Below are 19,450 nucleotides of genomic sequence, written 5' to 3' on the forward strand. Positions count from 1 at the left end.
TGGCTTTCGTCCTACCTCCTTGGTACTCTTTCTTAATCTCCTTTGCAAGCTGTTTCTCTTTCATATCATCTCCAACATTTCGTCCTGCTTGGTCCTGGATCTCTTCTTTTCAGTTGATATTCCTTTTCTTTGTATGTAATCTCACCCTTTTGCTATTGTTCATGTCCTGAATTTGTAATATTCATCCTATATCTATGTTCCAAGCTCATGTGTTATGTTCGGCTATTCATGTGAAATCTGCACTTGAATGTTCTGTGGGCGTTGAACTCTTGATTTCCCTCTGTCTTCTCCATAAATTTGAGCCTCCTGCAATCTTCCGTATCTTACTAAATGTCACCTCCAGCCACTTTCCTTAAGATAGAAACCTGGGAAATCATATTTCAGTTCTGTTGATTCTATCTCCAGTGTTTACTTCAGTACATTTACATGCCATCACCTTAGATCAAGCCTTACTTTTAGTCCAGCAACTCTTGCTTGGACTCCTAGAATGGTCACCTAACTGGATTCTCTGTTGATTTCCTGTTGCTCTTAGCATAAGATACCAAATTCTTACCTTGGCTTGTGAGGCCCTGAGTGGTCTGACCTCTGTCAACTTCTTTGCTGACAGTGCTTCGATTACACTGGCCTTTCAGTTCCTCTCGTGTGCCAGTCTTGTTCTTGTGCCTGGAATTCTCTTTCACTCTCCCAGTGGTAACTTGATGTCTTTATCCTTCAGATTAAGTATCACTTCCTCATAGGGTCCTGCTATTATTATTAATAATCCTTTCTTTTCCTTCATAGCATTTATCACAATTTATAATATTTTTACTGGTATATTTATTTGACTGCTTGTCTCTATTAACCAGTATGAGGGCAGAGATCATATATATTTTGCTAACAGTTGTTTGTATAGCATGTATTAAGCACTCAGTACATAATTGTCGAATAAATGAGAGAAATATAAAGATTGGCCAGGGACAGTCACAGAAGGTAATATTGTCTTTAAATTATACATATTATACATTACGTTTTAAAAGTAGATTTAGGATTATTCAGATTTTCCATTTCTTTGTGAGTGGAATAGAAAATTGTATTCCAAAGGATTTATCAATTTCATCTAGCTTTTCAAGTTTATTGGCATAAAGTTTATAATAATGTATTCATTTCTTCTTCATATTTTGGGATTTGTAGTGAGTCCCTCTTCCTCATTGCTGATATTGACAGCCTTTTCTCTTTTATTTTATTTTATTTTTTTAAACATTTTTTATTGAGTTATAGTCATTTTACAATGTTGTGTCCGATTCCAGTGTAGAGCACAATTTTTCAGTTATACATGAACATGCATATATTCATTGTCAATTTTTTTTTTTTTTTGCTGTGAGCTACCACGAGATGTTGCATATATTTCCCTGTGTTATACAGTATAATCTTGTTTGTCTGTTCTGCACATGCCTGTCAGTATCTACAAATTTCGAAGTCCCAGTCTGTCCCTTCCCACCTCCTGCCCCCTTGGCAACCACATGTTTGTATTCTATGTCTAGGAGTCTGTTTCTGTTTTGTATTTATGTTTTTTTTTTTTTTCAGATTCCACATATGAGTGATCTCATATGGTATTTTTCCTTCTCTTTCTGGCTTACTTCACTTAGAATGATATTCTTCAGGGACATCCATGTTGCTGCAAGTGGTGTTATGTTGTCATTTTATGGCTGAATAGTATTCCATTATATAAATATACCACTTCTTCTTTATCCAGTCACCTGTTGATGGACATTTAGGCTGTGTCCATGTCTTGGCTATTGTAAATAGTGCTGCTATGAACATTGGGGTGCAGGTGTCATCCTGAAGTAGGGTTCCTTCTGGATATATGCCTAGGAGCAGGATTCCTGGGTCATACGGTAAGTCTATTCCTAGTCTTTTGAGGAATCTCCATACTGTTTTCCATAGTGGCTGCACCAAACTGCATTCCCACCAGCAGTGTAGGAGGGTTCCCCTTTCTCCACAGCCTCTCCAGCATTTGTCATTTGTGGATTTTTGAATGACGGCCATTCTGACTGGTGTGAGGTGATACCTCATCGTAGTTTTGATTTGCATTTCTCTGATAATTAGTGATATTGAGCATTTTTTCATGTACTTTTTGATCATTTGTATGTCTTCCTTGGAGAATTGCTTGTTTAGGTCTTCTGCCCATTTTTGGATTGGGTTGTTTATTTTTTTCTTATTGAGTCGTATGAGCTGCTTATATATTCTGGAGATCAAGCCTTTGTCGGTTTCACTTGCAAAAATTTTCTCCCATTCCGTAGGTTTTCTTCTTGTTTTACTTCTGGTTTCCTTTGCTGTGCAGAAGCTTGTAAGTTTCATTAGGTCCCATTTGTTTATTCTTGCTTTTATTTCTTCTAGGAGAAAATTTTTTAAATGTATGTCAGATAATGTTTTGCCTATGTTTTCCTCTAGGAGGTTTATTGTATCTTGTCTTATGTTTAAGTCTTTAATCCATTTTGAGTTGATTTTTGTATATGGGGTAAGGGAGTGTTCTAGCTTCATTGTTTTACATGCTGCTGTCCAGTTTTCCTAACACCATTTGCTGAAGAGACTGTCTTTATTCCATTGTATATTCTTGCCTCCTTTGTTGAAGATTAGTTGACCAAAAGTTTGTGGGTTCATTTCTGGGCTCTCTATTCTGTTCCATTGGTCTATATGTCTGTTTTTGTACCAATACCATGCTGTCTTGATTACTGTAGCTCTATAGTATTGTCTGAAGTCTGGGAGGGTTATTCCTCCAGTCTCTTTCTTTCTCTTCAGTAATGCTTTGGCAATTCTAGGTCTTTGATGGTTCCATATAAATTTGATTATGATTTGTTCTAGTTCTGTGAAATATGCCCTGGGTAATTGGATAGGGATTGCATTAAATCTGTAGATTGCCTTGGGCAGTGTGACCATTTTAACAATATTGATTCTTCCAATCCAAGAGCATGGAATATCTTTCCATTTTTTAAAGTCTTCTTTAATTTCCTTCATCAGTGGTTGATAGTTTTCTGTGTATAGTTCTTTCACCTCCTTGGTTAGATTTATTCCCAGATATTTTATTACTTTGGGTGCTATTTTAAAGGGGATTGTTTCTTTACTTTCTTTTTCTGTTGATTTATCATTAGTGTAAAGAAATGCAACTGATTTTTGAACATTAATTTTGTAACCTGCTACCTTGCTGAATTCTTCAATCAGCTCTAGTAGCTTTTGTGTGGACCTTTTAGGGTTTTCTATATATAGTAACATGTCGTCAGCATATACTGACACTTTTACCTCTTCTTTTCCAATTTGGATCCCTTTTATTTCTTTCTCTTGCCTGACTGCTGTGGCTAGGACTTCCAGGACTATGTTGAATAGGAGTGGTGATAGTGGGCATCCTTTTCTTGTCCCAGATTTTAGTGGGAAGCTTTTGAGTTTTTCACCGTTGAGTACTATGCTGGCTGTAGGTTTGTCATATATAGCTTTTATTATGTTGAGATATGTTCCCTCTATACCCACTTTGGCAAGAGTTTTTATTCTTTTATTTTTGATTAGTCTTCATAGATGTTTATTAATTTCTTTTTTCAGGAACCAGCTTTTGTCTTTGTTTATTTTTCTGTTGTACGTTTGTTCTTTCTTTCATTGATATCTGCTATCATTTTTATTCCCTTTCTGCTTTCTTTGGATTTAATTTGCTGTTCTTTTTCTAGCCTTTTCAGAAAGATGATTAAATCACCATTTCCCCCCTTTCTGACATATATACTAAAGACTGTAAATTTTCCCGAAGCCCAACTTTAGTTATATTCCACAAGTTTTTTTTTTCAACATTTTGTTACAAAAAATTTTAATTATAGAGCAAAGTTGAGAGGATTTTTCTACAGAGAACGCCTTTCTGCTCATCACCTAGAGTCTACCATTAACATTTTTCTATGCTTATTTTATCATTTATCTGTTCATTTCTGAATCTCTGTATCCATTCCTCAGTTCATCTTATTATGTTCTCCAAATTTTTATGTTATATATTTCCATTATCATTCAGTTTAAAACATATTTCTATTTTAACTGCAATTCATTTTTTTATTTTTATTGAGATCTTATTTATATTTATTTTTATATGAGATTCTTATTGTATTAGTTTTAGGTATCATACCATAATGACTTGGTATATATATATATTATAAAATGATGACCACATGTTTAGTTAACATTCATCACCACACATAGTTACAATTTTTTTTTCTTGTGATGGGAGAACTTTTAGATCTACTTTCTTAGCAACTTTCAAGTGCACAACACAGTCTTGTTAATTATAGTCACCATGCTGTATATTACATCCCCAGGACTTATTTATCTTATAACCAGTAGTTTGTACCTTTTGACCACCTTCACCATTTCACCCATCCCCTTTGTGATTTTTTTTTGACAAAAATTATTTAGAAATGTATTCATTAATTTCAATTCATTAATTTCAAGAATTCATTAATTAATTAATTTCAAGAAATGTATTCATTAATTTCAACTTGGATATATATTAGAATCACTTAGCTATATTTTAATATCTTTGTCATTGATTTTTAGTTTAATCCATTGTATTTAGAGGGTATACTCCATGTGGTTCATATCTTTGAAAATTGTTGATAATTTATGGCCTAGCATATGATCTGTTTTGGTAAAATTTTACAAACACTTGCAAAGAATGTGTATTTCACAATTGTTGGTTATAAAATTCTATACATGTCAATTAAGTTGAGTTTTTCTTTTTCTTTTTAAAGTCTCTTGGGAAGAATCCTTTCTGGTCTCTTCCTTGCTTCCCAGAGTTGCTGACAGTCCTTGGTAGCCCTTGGCTTGTGACTACATCACTCCAGTCCCTGCCTCTGTCATCACATGGCCTTCTTTTCTGTGAATATGTCTGTGTGTCTCCAAATCTCTCTCTTTCCTTGTAAGGATACCAGTCATTGAATTTAGGGGCCCACTCTAATCCAGTAGGATCTCATCTTTTTTAATGGAGGTACTGGAATAGAACCCAGGACCTCATGCATGCTAAGTACTGCACTCTACCATTAAGTTATATCCCCACCACCCCTTCAAAAACATTTTTTTTAAGGGGGAGGTAATTAATTTTATTTTTATTTATTTATTAATGGAAGTACTGGGGATTGAATCCAGGACCTCGTAGTAGCTAAGTACATACTCTACTACTGAGCTATAACCTCCCCCCAAAATTTTCAGTTGTGTCTTGCTTCTGTGTCCTTGACGTCTATTGCCTAATTGTTCTTAGTTGCTAAAAGAGGAATAATAATTAATCTCACTGGCAGAATCTTATAAATCAATAAGAAAAAGATATTTTAGTATCTTATGAAGACATTTCAACCCAATAGAAATATGGGGAAAAGATTTGAACTTTACAAAAGAAGATGCCTGGATGGCAAATAAGCTTATGAAAAGGTGTTCAATATTGTTGGCCATCAGAGATTTGCAAATTAAAATCACAGTGAATTAAATGCCATCCCAATCAGAAGGCCGAAATGTAAAAACTGACAATATTAAGTGTTAGCAAGGATGTGAGACACATGGAACTCTCATACATAGCTGATGGGAGTAAAAGTTGGCACAGCCACTTTAGAAAACTATTTGGCATTGTCTTTTACAGTTAAACACATAGTCTGTCAACAAGCAAGTCCACTCCTGGGTATTTACCCAAAAGAATGAGTACATTTGTTTGTCCACCAAATACCAAGTACAAGAACAAGTATAGTCAAAATTCATTTAAAAACCCAAATGTCCATCAATAGAATAAATAAATATATCATGCAATAATCACACAATGAAATACTACACAGCAGTGAAAATGAATAAACTGCTATGTCACGACATGGATGAATTTCAGAGGCATAATGTTAACCAAATACATATAGTATGACGCTATACATAATGAAGTTTTAAAGCAGGCAAAACTGATTTTTGGTGATAGAGTTCAGAATAGTGTTTACATTGGGAAAGATATTGACTGGGAATGAAGCATACCAAAACCTTCTGAGACTCTGGAAACATTCTGTATCTTAATGGAGTGGTTGGTTATGTACATATGTATGTACGTAAAATTAATTGAATATATACTTAAATTTTTTGCACTTTGTTGTATGAACTTACAAAAGTAACTCTCAAAAAGCAAATAAAACAGAGGTGGGCTTGACCTGTAGTTGAGAGAGAGGATCAACAAATTCCTAATCCAAAAAAGCACTTGTAAAGCTTGACAAAACCATTTCAGCCTTGAAATCAACCAAAAGGCATACAACGGTATGACAAAAGTTGTTTGAAAAATTGCTAAAATTCAGTAAGAACAGTAGTAGGAGTCTGTGGTGTTCTTGCCAGATCCCACTCCCTTCCCTCAGCTTGGATGATGTGGAGGTTTGGCCAGTGTGTGTCTGCCGTCAGGACTGGCAGTTTTGATGCTGCAGTTGAAGGGAACTTACTCATTTTGAGTCATTGATGATGCCCCTGCTCAGGTGTGTCATCAGTAGAAGTGATCATCTTGGCAGTGGTGGAGAGAGGTGGGCCAATGGCTCTACTAGACTGAGGTGTGTTTGAGTTTGGGGCAAGCATATTGCTGGTTGAGGCTGCAAGCCAGGGCATACTTGAAAATGTCCTGAACTTTGAATGTGCTCCTGTACCCCACATAGGGACACATGAACAGAGCACCAAAGCCTTGCTGGCGTCAGGTGTTTGAGCATAACCCCTGCCTAATCACTGGCTGACATTTAAGTTTTGCAGACAATAGTAACCCCTTAGAAAGGAGGTTTAAATGTAATAAAAAGAAATGAGCTGAGGCATCAGTGGCTGTATGCTTTTGAGGAGACAGATTTCACAGATACAGCCCAGATGAGTTATTAAGCCAAGAAAGAAAAACAAAAAACAAAATAAGTTAACATTAGTAACAAGAACAATCTTCATGGGTGAAAGAAATCAGAATCCAGAGTTGCTACAATAAATTATTTAATATGTTAAGTTGTCAACAAAAAAAAACATGAGATATGAAAAGAAACAGGAAAGCTTTTTCCATATTTAGGGGGAAAGTTATTAGAAACTGTCTCTAGATGCTGGATTAGCAGGCAGAGTCTTCAAAGCAGCTGTCATAAGTATGTTTAAAGAATCAAAATAAAACATGTTTAAAGAGAATGACAACAGTGAATCAGTAAATAATATTCTCAGTAAGGATAGACAAATTAAAAAGAAGCAAATGTCACCAAAGAGGATGTACAGATGGCAAATAAAAATGTGAAAAGATGTTTAACATCATTAGTTATTAGAGAAGTGCAAATTAAAACAAGATATTACTATACAACTGTCTGAGTGCCTAAAATAAAAACTAGTGACAACAACCAAATGTTTGCCAGAATGGGGAGAAATTGGATCACTTATATATAGGTGGTGGGAAAGTAAATGATAAAGACATTCTGAAAGGTAATTAGGAAATTTCTTAGAAAATTAAATATTTACTATATGACCAGCAATTTCATTCCTAGTGGTATACCCATGAGAAATGAAAGCATGTGTCTGCATAAAAACTTGTACATGAATGTCTATAGCAACGTTATTCATAATAGCTGCAAAATGGAAACAATCCAATATCCATCAACTGCTAAATGGATAAACAAAATGTGGTATGTCCATACAATGGAATGTTATTTGGCCAAAAAGAGAAATGAAGTATACGGATACATGACATGCTACAACATTGAAATTCATTATGCTAAGTGAAAGAAGCCACATATTTTATCATTTCATTTGTATGAAATATCCAGAATAGGCAAATCTATAATGACAGAAAGTAGATTAATGATTGCCTAGAACTGGGAAGGGGTTTGGGGCAAACAGAGTGACTGCTATTGCGTACAGGATTTCTTTTGAGGGTAATGAAAATGTTCTAAAATGATAGTGACAATGGTTCACAACTATGTGAATATACTAAAAAACATTGAATTATATACTTTAAATGGCTGAAATATATGGTATGTGAATTATATCTCAAGAAAGTTGTTGAAAAGATTTTAAAATGAGTTTAGTGAGGTCACAGTTTATAAGATCTATATACATAAATTAGTTGTGTTTCTGTGTACTAGCTAGCAGTGAACAAGCAAAAAAAAGAAATTAAAATAATTTCATTCACAATGGCATCAAAAAGAATAAAATACTTAGAAATAAATTTTTAAAAAGTATAAGACTTGTACATTAAAAATTACAGAACTTTGCTGAGAGAAATTGAAGTTCTAAATACAGGCAAGCCTCGTTTTATTGCACTCGCTTTATTGAGCTTCACAGATAATTGCATATTTTTTTTTTCTTTTACAAACTGAAGGTTTGTGGCAATCCTGCATTTTCAGATGACGGTTAGCATTTTTTTTAGCAAGGAAATACTTTTTAGTTAAGATTTTTTTTTAAACATAATGCTTTTGCATACTTTATTAAATGTCTATAGTATAAAGTAAAAATAACTTTTCTGTGCATGGGAAATCAAAAAAATTCATGTGACTCGCTTTATTGTGATATTTTCTTTATTGTGGTGTTCTGAAACTGAAATGGCAATATCTCTGAGGTATGTGTATACATGGAGAGCCAGTTCATGTGCAGGGAGTGGAAAACTCAGTAATTGTCAAAATGGTGATTTTTTTCCTCAAGTTAATCTATAAATTCACAGTCCATGTCAAAATCCCAGCAGGGTTTTTGTTTTTGCTTTTTTTTTTTCTTTCTACAATTTAACAAACTAATTCTAAAATATACATGGAACCCTGAAGGACCAAAAGTACACAGAACAATTAAGGAAAATGACAGCAAAGTTAGAAGACTTCTACCTGATTTCAAAACCTGCTGTAAGAGCCATAGTTACCACGGCTGTGTGGCATTGCTGCAAGGATGGGTGTATAGACCAGTGAGACAGAACTTAGAGTCCATAGCTAAATGTTTATATGTGTGGTCAGTTGATTTTCAAAAGAAGTACATCCGTGACCCAGGATTTCTCTGCTTGGAAAAGCCCCAGTGTGAAACAGTCTCTCGCAGCGTGTGCTGCAGTATAACTCAGGCTGCCTTGCAATCAAGCCAGCTAATGCATCACTGTCTGCCGGATAAATTGCTACGTCATCCTTGGTGCTTGGCATGTTTCAATGTTGGGATCGGTGTGGGCTTCTAGTTGGATTTTGTGACAGGTATGTGTCTACTTTGGACACTCTCTTTTCATGTTAGATTAAAATGGGGATGCTTTGAATTTGGAGGAATGAATGTGGCTTCTTATTTCTTGTGTTCTAATATTACAGAAGGATTGTGAGCAGCATCCATAAAAGATTAGAAACTCTAGCTTTGTTTTGGATCTGGGTGTGCTGTTTTAGTGTTTGATTGTTTTAGAAAGATCCTTTTGGTGAAAGGAAGGACAAACTTGATTACCGAGTGTGCGTCTTTAGTGTATTTTCTGATATAATCAAGTGCAAAACAGCCTGCTTTATTCTATACTCAGTGCTTTGCTTTTTGAATGTTGAACTTATATAACAAAGGCAAAGAGTGATTCTCTTTTGGGAACTGCCTACAGCTGGAGACACTTAGATGTGTGTAAAATTGAGCTGCTTCTACATCTGTGGTCACTGTAATTGTTCTAAACAAAGACTTTGGTGCTCTATTTTTTGAGACATGTTAATCTGAAGAGACATAAAGATAGGAGGACTCCTCTGCATCAGCTTCTTGAAAAAAGCAAACTTAGCTGACTTTATCAGACATTGGCATAGTATGGAAGGAATGATGCAGAGGCCAGAAGCCAACCCAGGACTTCCATTTTTCATTATGGCTAAAGGTCATGTTGGGTCATATTGGGTGAGTGGCCTGATTGAACCTTTTCACCTTGGGTCACCTGAATGTCCTAAGATCAAGGTTTGCCTTAATCATTTATCCTCTGTTTGATTTTTCACCTTTTATCTGTGTTCCAGGTCATTTGTGTACTTCGGTTTGGGAAGTTTTTTTTTTCTGGAAGGTTAATAGGTTCTCGGCATAGTTGGCATCAGATAAGAATGAACTATTTCTATCCAGCCTTTTGTTGGGAAAGAATTTTTCTATGGTGCATGAACCAGGTTAGACATGACACTGGTGACTTATGTATCGTTCCTGAGGGCTTGTCTCAGGAAGTTGTGATTCTGAAGATTCCAGCCGTTGTAGTCTTCTCTGCCATGGCAAGGGAGCAGTATCCTGAGCATCTACTTAATTAAAAGCTAAAACTGGACTATGTTACTGTATAACATTCAGCCACCATCTATTCATTTAAGTGATTTGTCCATCTGTGGGCAGTTGCTTACACAGCAATAGATGTGTCCCAGGAGTTTTTCAGGCAGGCTTATTCTTCCTGCTTAACCTGGGTTAGACCTCTGTGTCTGAAATGTTTGTCTGGACCTCTTTTCCTTTCAGGGATTTTATCCACATCTTTTCTGTATCCCAGTTGTGCCAGCTCCATTCTTATTCTCAAATTTTAGTGAATAAAATCTTAGATTTTGTTGTTTTTTTTTTTTAAAGGTAGGGGTGTGTGTGTGTGTGTGTGTATCACTACCGTGGCCTGAGAATTAGAATTGTGACTCCCACATCATTCAGAGTTCCTCAGTAGGGGCATGTTTCATCCTTTTGTGACCTCCTAACCTGCTCGTTCCCCCTCTTGTAGTCTGAAAATCAGTATTATTTGTTTTGACTGGATCTCAGAAATTACCTGCTTAGGCTGTACTGTCCTTCTCCCTCTGGATTTCGTGACCCCATTATTTTCTTGGCTCTGGTGTCCTTGCAAACTTCATCTCCTTTTTGCCCTGGGCCCTTCGTGTCACATGCTCCTGGCAGCCCGGGAAGGCTGCGGAGCTTGACTCCAGCGACTGTCAGGAGAAAGTGACCGTTGTTGAAACGTGTTTGCCACAGCTAACACAGAGCTGCTGAGATCTGTTTTCTGGTCATGCAGGCTTTTTATATCCCCTCCTCTCCTCTCAGTCCCCTTGGGAGATCAGCTAATTCCCTGCGTGAGCCCAGCATGGGGGGAAAATACAGACAGGAGGGGAAGTATGGAAATTGGGGACAGAGCAGACAAAAAGACTGTACTTTGAGACCATGAGGAATACTCTACTCTGACTGACGCAGGGCCAAGAAGTAGGCAGAAGGCACGGTGTCTCTTGTCCTCCTGGGTTTTAAGCACCTGCAACAGGAGGGTGAACCGCGGCTTGTGTTTCCATCTGAGGAAAAAGCCTCCATTCCTTTGCCATCTTGATATGGAGGGTTCTGCCGAGGACAATAAGATGAGATATCACATGCTTCAAAGGTAAGTTTGAGGGTGCTGGATTTGGGCAATATATACGCAAGACATTGAAGCTAAGCCCTGGAATTTATGGGAAATCTGATTTGATTATTTTTGTGTGTGTGTGTCTATAAGAAACTGTTTTATTTTTTAAGGAAATGAGTAAAAACTCTCATATTTGCTCTTGGATTTCTAAGCCTTTATTTTACACTCAGAATTTGAACCCAAGATACCTGAGCCCATGTGTAATATTGTAGTTCCACTGAATACAAGCACCCCTCGCGCAGACCTTGCTTTGTTCTGTTATTTCGTTAAGGGAGCTCACTCAGTCTGTGCCAAATTTGCTCACTGGACTTGGCTGGTCTTTCAAGAGTGAAGTCTCCATCTGTTTTGAAGGAATATATCAATTCTGTGTAGTAGGTAGCATCTTGTTGAAGGTAGTTTTGCAGAAAACTTCTTTGAACCTGTCTCTGGGGCCAGGAAAGGTACCTGCTGCTCTTGTCTGTCCTGGCATCTGACAGTAGGCAGCCAGACTGGAGCTGGAATCTTTCTTTTCCTGCTGTTAGAACTCAAGCCCAGGAGGAAGTGAGTCAGACCTTCCTGGCCTTCTTCAGACCTCTTGTAGATCTGTGCAGCATAAAAGACATGAATGACTTGCCTGGTGGCAGTCATTAAGGGTCCCGTTATCCTATTTGTCTGCTTGTTTGCTTGCTTGTTTTTATAATCTGGAGTTTTTATTTTGAAAAAAAAAATTCCCTGAAAATTAAGCTGGACCTTGGCAAATACAGAAACGAATGAAAAACACCGAATAGGCAAAATTTGCCGTTAGAACAATCATCCTTTCCTCTTCCTGACCTCTTCCACCCTTCGGGAGATAAATCAAGCATATCTTCCACTGAACGTCAAATAAGTTTAAAGCAACTGGTATGTTTTATATATACATACTATATATATTTGTATATTTTAATATAATATATAATAAAATGATTTATTTGAGTATAAATATAATAAACATTTATATAATACTGTTTTATATATGTAAAACAACATATTTATAAACAAAGCACACATATTTATATACGTTACACACACAAAAGTTTTGTTTTCCTGTGGTTAAATACAACAGATGATCTTTCCATTTTTTTCAAGGAGACATCCCTCCTGGAGAAGTCTGTCCTCTAGTTGGAACTCTCTTCTCTCCTGTGTTGCATCTTCTGTTTCTTATATCCCTTGTCTTCCTTTTTCTTGGTTTACTCCGTCTTTTTGGAAGACAGCATTCTCTCGTAGTTTCCTGAGAAAAGATGGGGGGAAGTAGAGATTTTGAGATCTATTCTAGCTTTATACTTGATCCCCTTATTTTCGGGATGGTGCCTAACTTCTGAATATGGCTATGTGAAGGACCCCATCATTGAAAGCAGGTAGATTTCTGTTTTTCTCCCCTCTTTGATTGTAAGTGACCCTCAGAGCTCTCCTTTGCCATCTCTAAACTACTGATGACATGTTAGGACCAAAACCTGTCCCACCTTAATTTTATCAATAAAGACTTTGCTTCCCTTTTTGTCTTATACTCAGGCAGCTCCTTGTTGATTCTGGGCTTACATCTTATCGCTGTCTTCGCTTCCTCCCTAACTGAAAGCCGATCTCTGAGGAGTATGTATATGTGAATCTCAGGTGTATAGAATTATATAATCGTAATCCTTGGTTCATGACACACGCATTGGTGCATGTGTGACTCACTGTTATTTACTTATTTGGTTACTTACTTAGTTATTTTTTTAAAATAATGTAAAAAGGATTTGAAAACACACCACCTAAAACAACGGTCAGTCACCTACATCTACCCATGTGGTCTCTCTCCTCCCTAATCCTTCTTCCTGCCTCCGCCACCCAGATAATCATTTGCCCTCATCACATATTTATCACATTATTTTGTTTTCCTGTTTCTGTAGTTTTAGTATATCTATATCTATCTCTTAAAAGTGTGTAGAGTTTTTAACTTTATAACCTGTTTTTAATTTTATAATCTGTAAACAATCTAATGTGTATAATATTTTTGGGCTTCTTGTACATTAATCATATATCTAGACACTTGACTAAGGTCTGTTATTTCTAATAACTTGCAAAATCTTTTCTATGTAAATTATCATCTCATTCACAAATAATGACAGTTTAACTTTCTCCTTGTCAATCCTCATCCCTCTTATATATTTATTTTTTCATTTTATTGTACTTTCTAGGTAAGTCTGAGTTTTACATTTATGGATTTTCTAAAATTAAACCATCCTTATATACCTGAGACAAACTCAAGTTGGTTGTGGAGTAACATATTTTTTGCTAATATTTTGCCCGCCCTTGCCTCTATACTATTTAGAATATTGTGTTTAGGAATTTTGCATCTGTAGCCACGAGTAAAGTGGACCTGGACTTTTCCCTTCATGCAACACCTTTGATGCTGGTATCAGTGTTACTTTAACTGGGGAGTTTTACTTCTTTTTTATTGTCTGGAAATTTGGTGGACTACTGTCCTTGAAAGTTTGATAGAACTTATTTTTTAAAACCATCTGGACCTGGTACTTTTTTGTGGGAAGAAGTTTTAATCATACACTCTTATTTTGAAAAGATAAATTACTTCCGTGTCAAGGTTAGCGTGTAGGAGAAAGGAAGAAAACAGCTGTCTATTAAATAGTGTGTAAAGGATCTTATTTATATCCATTATCTCGTTTACTCTTCAAAACACCCTTTCAGAAGGTCTGTCAGTTCTATCAGTCAAGATCCAGTCAGGGAAAGAGAAGTTCCATTAGGTATTATAAACAGAGGACACTCAATTGTGAGAATTGGTTATTTGGGTGTTAGAAGAATAAAAGAACAAAAACGGGATGCTGAAGTAACCCAGAGTTAATACCTGCAGGAAGCAGCTACCACCCCTGGGGAAGAGGCAGTGTTCCCAGAAACTAGAAGCTTGGGGGGGGGGTCCCCTGGGGGCTGGTGCTTGGACCTCTGAGAGTAAGTGTTGAGTAACTGGTGCTCAGATCCTCGAGGAGGAGGCCTGGCCTGGCAGTGATTGATAGCCCAGGCAGCGTAGCCCAGAGATTGAGTGAGCATGGTAAGGCTGCTGCTCTGCCAAGGAGCCACAACCCACGGCTCCTGGTACCTCTGAGGGCGTGCATCAGGCCTCTCCCTGGGAGTGCTGAGAGATAATAGAAGCTGGAATTAACTCTATTCCTGTGGAGCAATGCTGGTAATAGCTGGAAAACAAGCAGAAAGTCCCCTTTTTTACCCTTCTGACTTCCCCTGGGCGGAACTGCGTAAGTTTGCATAGTCTTAGCCCTGTTGTCACAGAGCAGAGCATAAAAGGGTGGACTTGGAGCTGGGAGACACTAGGTAAATAACCTCAACAGTGAATACCGTGCATCACTTACAAAGAAAACTGAAGCTGAGCACGGTTATTTGGTGAAGATTTGGAGTTTAAACCCAGGCCTGTGCTGTTTCCATTACTATCTAATCTAAACCAGCACCATTTTGTGTGCGTATCACTGAGGAAAAACAAAATATTGCCAATTAAATAAAGCACACCGTTCATTGTGAGACATATGCCAATTTCAGAGATTTTAAAAAGCTAAAAAAAAAGAGGGGCATCTTAAGATCTATGAAATGTGGTTTATTATGCTGCCTTGTAAATAATTTGTTTTTGGAGTTTTTTTGGGGAAAAAAAAGGTCTATGGGATACCCAAGTAAAACATTTAGTAGACAGTTAAAAATGTGGTGTTATAGCTCATAAGAAAGATGGACACTAGACATACAAAGGGGAAGGTCATCTGTGTTGGAATCATGATCCAGAAACAGCTTTGCTGTTTTTTTCAGTTGAAACAGCCTCTCTGAGTCTATTATTTATACCATCTCATTTTATTCTGTCCTTTGCCTATCTCTTTGTGATGACATCTGCTGGTAAACCTTAATGTTGTCTTTTATTATTCAGGAACACTTAATTTTTTTTCGTTAATTTCCACAAGCAAAGATCATTTTCTCCTCTCTTGTCTATTTAAAGGGTGTGTGGTCTGCCAGCCTGTGCTCCTCACAAGGGTGCAGTTGGAAGTGCTGTTATAAGCCTCGTGGTGGAAAGCAGGTCTCCAGGGAGACAGATGGTGTGAGGAAATCCTATCTGTAGACTTCCATGATTTCTCTGTTTTTATAGGTCCAGCATGTCTGGCTTGCACCTAGTAAAGCAAGGTCGAGACCGAAAGAAAGTAGACTCACAGCGAGATTTCACTGTAGCTTCTCCAGCAGAATTTGTTACTCGTTTTGGTGGAAATAAAGTGATTGAAAAGGTAAGTTGTAACCTGCTAAGTTATTTTTTCAAAAGTACACGAGATTTAATGCCTAGATGTGCTGTCTAGATTTGCTCAAAATGGATTATTTAGATTGAATTTCTGAGACTTTGTGCAGAATTATCCTTTCTGTCTCCCTAGCATCCTATTAAATGATGTCACAATTTTCTGTAACATGTACTTACCACAGATAATGCAGTTATAACTAAGGAAGAAGATGAACCAGTGCCCGTAAAGTTTTTCTTAGAAACATCTTGTGGTTTTATAGGGTTTTGCTGCACTGATCTGAGAGGGTATGAGAAATTGATTAGCTTGTAGGGTGGTGGTAAGGAGGTAATATGTCATAACACTGAATTTAGAGCTAAGGGAGTAGAGTTTCAGAACAAAAGGCTTAAACAGTTTCATACCCTGTGACTTACTGGCTTCCACCAGGAATCTGAGATGTTTAGGGGAAATGTACTATATGAAATACTTAAAGAGATTACAGGTATTTTGCAATGTTGTGAGTAATTCCGTGTCACTTTTATCTATTATCTAAACCATGTCGGAGCTGAGAGGATGACTTGGTTGAAATAGGTTGCTGTGATTAAAAGATTAAAGGATGAAGACCTACGTTCCCACTCCTAAAAGTGTGGCTCCAGCAGTGTGCTTCCGTTAGTCTTCGAATAAAGATAGTGTGTCTCCTAACCTATGTTATCCTCAGGGTCATGACTGCAAGACAGGTCAGGAGAGGAAAGGTTTGTTTAACAGAGAGATTCTTAGGATCGTTGCTCCTCTACTGTTTCTCTTGTGACCATTCTGAGGCCGTCTCCACAGTTATAAGGCATTTGGATTTCAGTGTTCTGGAGAGAGGTGGTGGTTGGTACAGGCGTTCTTACACACGTCCAGGGCTCCGCTGTAGTGGAGAATAGTGTGTGACACTATACTTAGCCTTCCCCCAGCCTTATTTATATCCAACATCCCTCCGAAGTTTGTTTCTTCTCTTCCCTAATAATAGGTATTGGAGAATAATTCACAAACTTAAAAGATTTGAGTAACTGATTTTTCCCTTCAAGTAATGAAGTTAGAAAGAAGTTTTAGCTGGCACATATTAAAGTATTGCTTAGCTAAAATCTTAAAATATCCCCTGATCATGTGAGAGCTGGTTCCTAACTGCTTAGAGGAGTAATACAAATTCCTAGTTGAAACTCTTGGCTTTTCAGAGAAAGATCTTTTAAAAAAAAAATGGTTTCATCTCTTTTCCTCCATCTTCGCCTGCTTTTTCTACTTTTCTAACTCCCGTGCCCACCCCCCCACCCTTCTCAGGTTCTCATTGCTAACAATGGAATTGCAGCAGTGAAATGCATGCGATCTATCCGCCGGTGGTCGTATGAAATGTTTCGAAACGAACGTGCAATCCGATTTGTTGTCATGGTCACACCTGAAGACCTGAAAGCCAATGCAGGTGAGTTATGAACATTAAGAGAACCTCACCCTCGATCATAGGACGTTGAATAGCACAGCCTTTAAGTAGGAGAGCAGTAACTCAGGGGGATTCCCAAACCTAACAATTTTTCTTTTAAAAAGTGTGCAATAACAGGCACGGACAAAGATTTGTGCTGTGTTTAACCTCAACACAGACTCCTGTGTTTCAAGTAAAAATAGGTAGAAGTTTAACCAAAGTGTTGATTTGGGTTTTCAGCTGTATGTCTTTTCAGTGTTTCAGTATTTGCTAAGCCGCAGGCTTTAGCAAAATGTGTAAGTAGAAAGGTTTGGTGTCGCTGAGAGGTTGTGGCTAGTCCTTCCTCTCCAAACTTTTTATTGCTAAAGTATCATCTCTAAGATGCGTATCCACAGATAACATTAGCTTTTTAAAGAGCTATCTTTTTATACCTATTTTGTTCTTTATATGTGCTCTCTATATTGAGACAATGATGTTAAGACTATTCCCAAGGAGTAAGGGTTATCATATTATCTTTAGAAATGGAGAAGGCACCAGTTTATTACAAAACAGATGTTATTAGGTGAAATCATTTAGATTGACCCTTTGACATCTCTGAGCCACAGTTTTGTATCTGTAAAATGAAAATCACATCTGTTTCACTGGCTAGTTGTAAAGATGAAGTTGTCTATAATAAATGTAAACTACCTTGCATGATTTCTTTTTCACTGTCTGTTTCTACCTGGTACTCCTATTCATTCACTTCTTCATTCACTCAGTGAACACGGAGACCCACAGTTTAATCAGATGTGATCTTGCTCTAGGAAACAAATAATTTCAATACAGTGAGGTAAGCGCTATAATAGAAATGTGCACAGGACACTGAGAGAACACAGAGATGAAACATCTTAACTCTGTCCCCTGCTCTTGGGTTAAGGGTAAAGAGGTGTGAACAGAGTTAAGAGAAAGCTTTCTGAAAGGTTATGCTTAGCCAAGAATGACTAAGAGTTAGGAAAGCAATTCAGGGGAAGACAAGGGTGTTACAGGCAGAAAGAACAGTATATGCAAATGTTTGGAGGTGTGACACAATGTTTTTGGATGAGACAGGGAGAAGAAGGGCAGTAACTAAAGAGAGGTTCAGGGTCAAGAGGATTTTTATTTTTCAGAATGGAAGAGACTTGGGAATGTTTATACTTGGAGAGGAAGAAGCCCAGGGCGGGGTTGGGGGTAGCAGGACACGAAAGAGCTACAGGAGATGGAAGGGGATGGGATCAGGAGCACAAGTGGACAAAAATATGCGTATCTTTGGTTAAGAAATTCTATCTCCTATTATTTATTCTGAGGAACATAAATCAGTAACAGGGGCAGATATATTCATACAGGGATATTCATTGCAGCATTATTTAAAATAATGAGAAACGGGGCGCTAGTGGATTAGTTACATAAAATGTATCACACCAATTCTGTGAAATTACCACACTGCCATTAAAAAAGATTTTGTGGAATAATATTTATTGGTCTGAGAATGCATTCTGACAGATTGTTATACTATTTATCTATTACTGTGTAACAGTATTACCACAAATTTAGCAGCTTAAAACAGCAGACGTTTATTATCTCCTGGTTTCTGTAGGTCAGGACTCAGCTTAGCCGGGTCCTTTGCTTCAGGTTATCACAAGGCTGCCATCAGTTTTCAGCGGGGCCGCAGCCTCATCTGAGGCTCCATGTGGGATGGATCTGCTTTGAAGCTCACGTGGTGGTTAGCAGCACTGGGCTTTCTGTGGGCTGACAGACCGAGGGCCTGAAGGTGTGACTGACTGTTGGCTAGAGACTACTCTTGGCTCCTTGTCACGCCGGCCATCCCACAATGACTGCCTGCTACCCACAGCCAGCCAGGGAAAGTATCCCAGTAAGATGGGTTCGCATTCTTCCATGATGTTGGTATGGAAGTAATGGTATCCTCATTCTCTTGGCTAAATGCAAGTCCTAGATCGTGCCCACACCCAAGGAGAGGAGATTACTTAAGATAGGAATACCTAGAGACTTGGGATCGTGAGGACAGACACAGAGATAACTTAGATAGAAGAATTAATTGTTAATATGAGGAGAGGACTTCATCCTCTGAGACTGGAGGGGAACAGGCAAAATTGTCAGGTTAGGGGATGGTAAGGATGGTAATAATTGACTAGTTGCATATCTTTATTTCATGATAGTTATTGGAAAAGTTGGAGAGGTGGATGATTAGTGAAATTCATAGTAAAAAAAAATTGAGTATTTTCTTTTGAGAGGAGCTTTCTTATTTATGAATATATTCTATTTTTTTTCTTTTTCTTTTTTTAGTTTTTGAAGGTTTTTGGTGTTTTTTGTGAATATATTCTAGAATAGTGTCTTTAGGTAGTAGTTGTGGTAACTGTGGGAACT

General features: G+C 37.4%; 1 protein-coding gene across 9 annotated transcripts in view; it reads left to right on the forward strand.

Annotated features, from left to right (window-relative positions):
- Positions 1 to 19,450, forward strand: part of ACACA (acetyl-CoA carboxylase alpha) — a 255,754-nt gene that overhangs the window by 69,636 nt on the left and 166,668 nt on the right. For all 9 annotated transcript variants that reach the window (XM_074342606.1, XM_074342604.1, XM_074342609.1 and 6 more), the window contains 2 exons: positions 15,477 to 15,609; positions 16,915 to 17,053. In XM_074342606.1, coding sequence (XP_074198707.1) covers positions 15,477 to 15,609; positions 16,915 to 17,053 — 272 coding nt within the window. The remainder of the gene's footprint in view (positions 1 to 15,476; positions 15,610 to 16,914; positions 17,054 to 19,450) is intronic.

The sequence above is a fragment of the Camelus bactrianus genome, chromosome 16 (genome assembly GCF_048773025.1).
Source record: "Camelus bactrianus isolate YW-2024 breed Bactrian camel chromosome 16, ASM4877302v1, whole genome shotgun sequence".
NCBI classification, from domain to species: Eukaryota; Metazoa; Chordata; class Mammalia; order Artiodactyla; family Camelidae; genus Camelus; species Camelus bactrianus.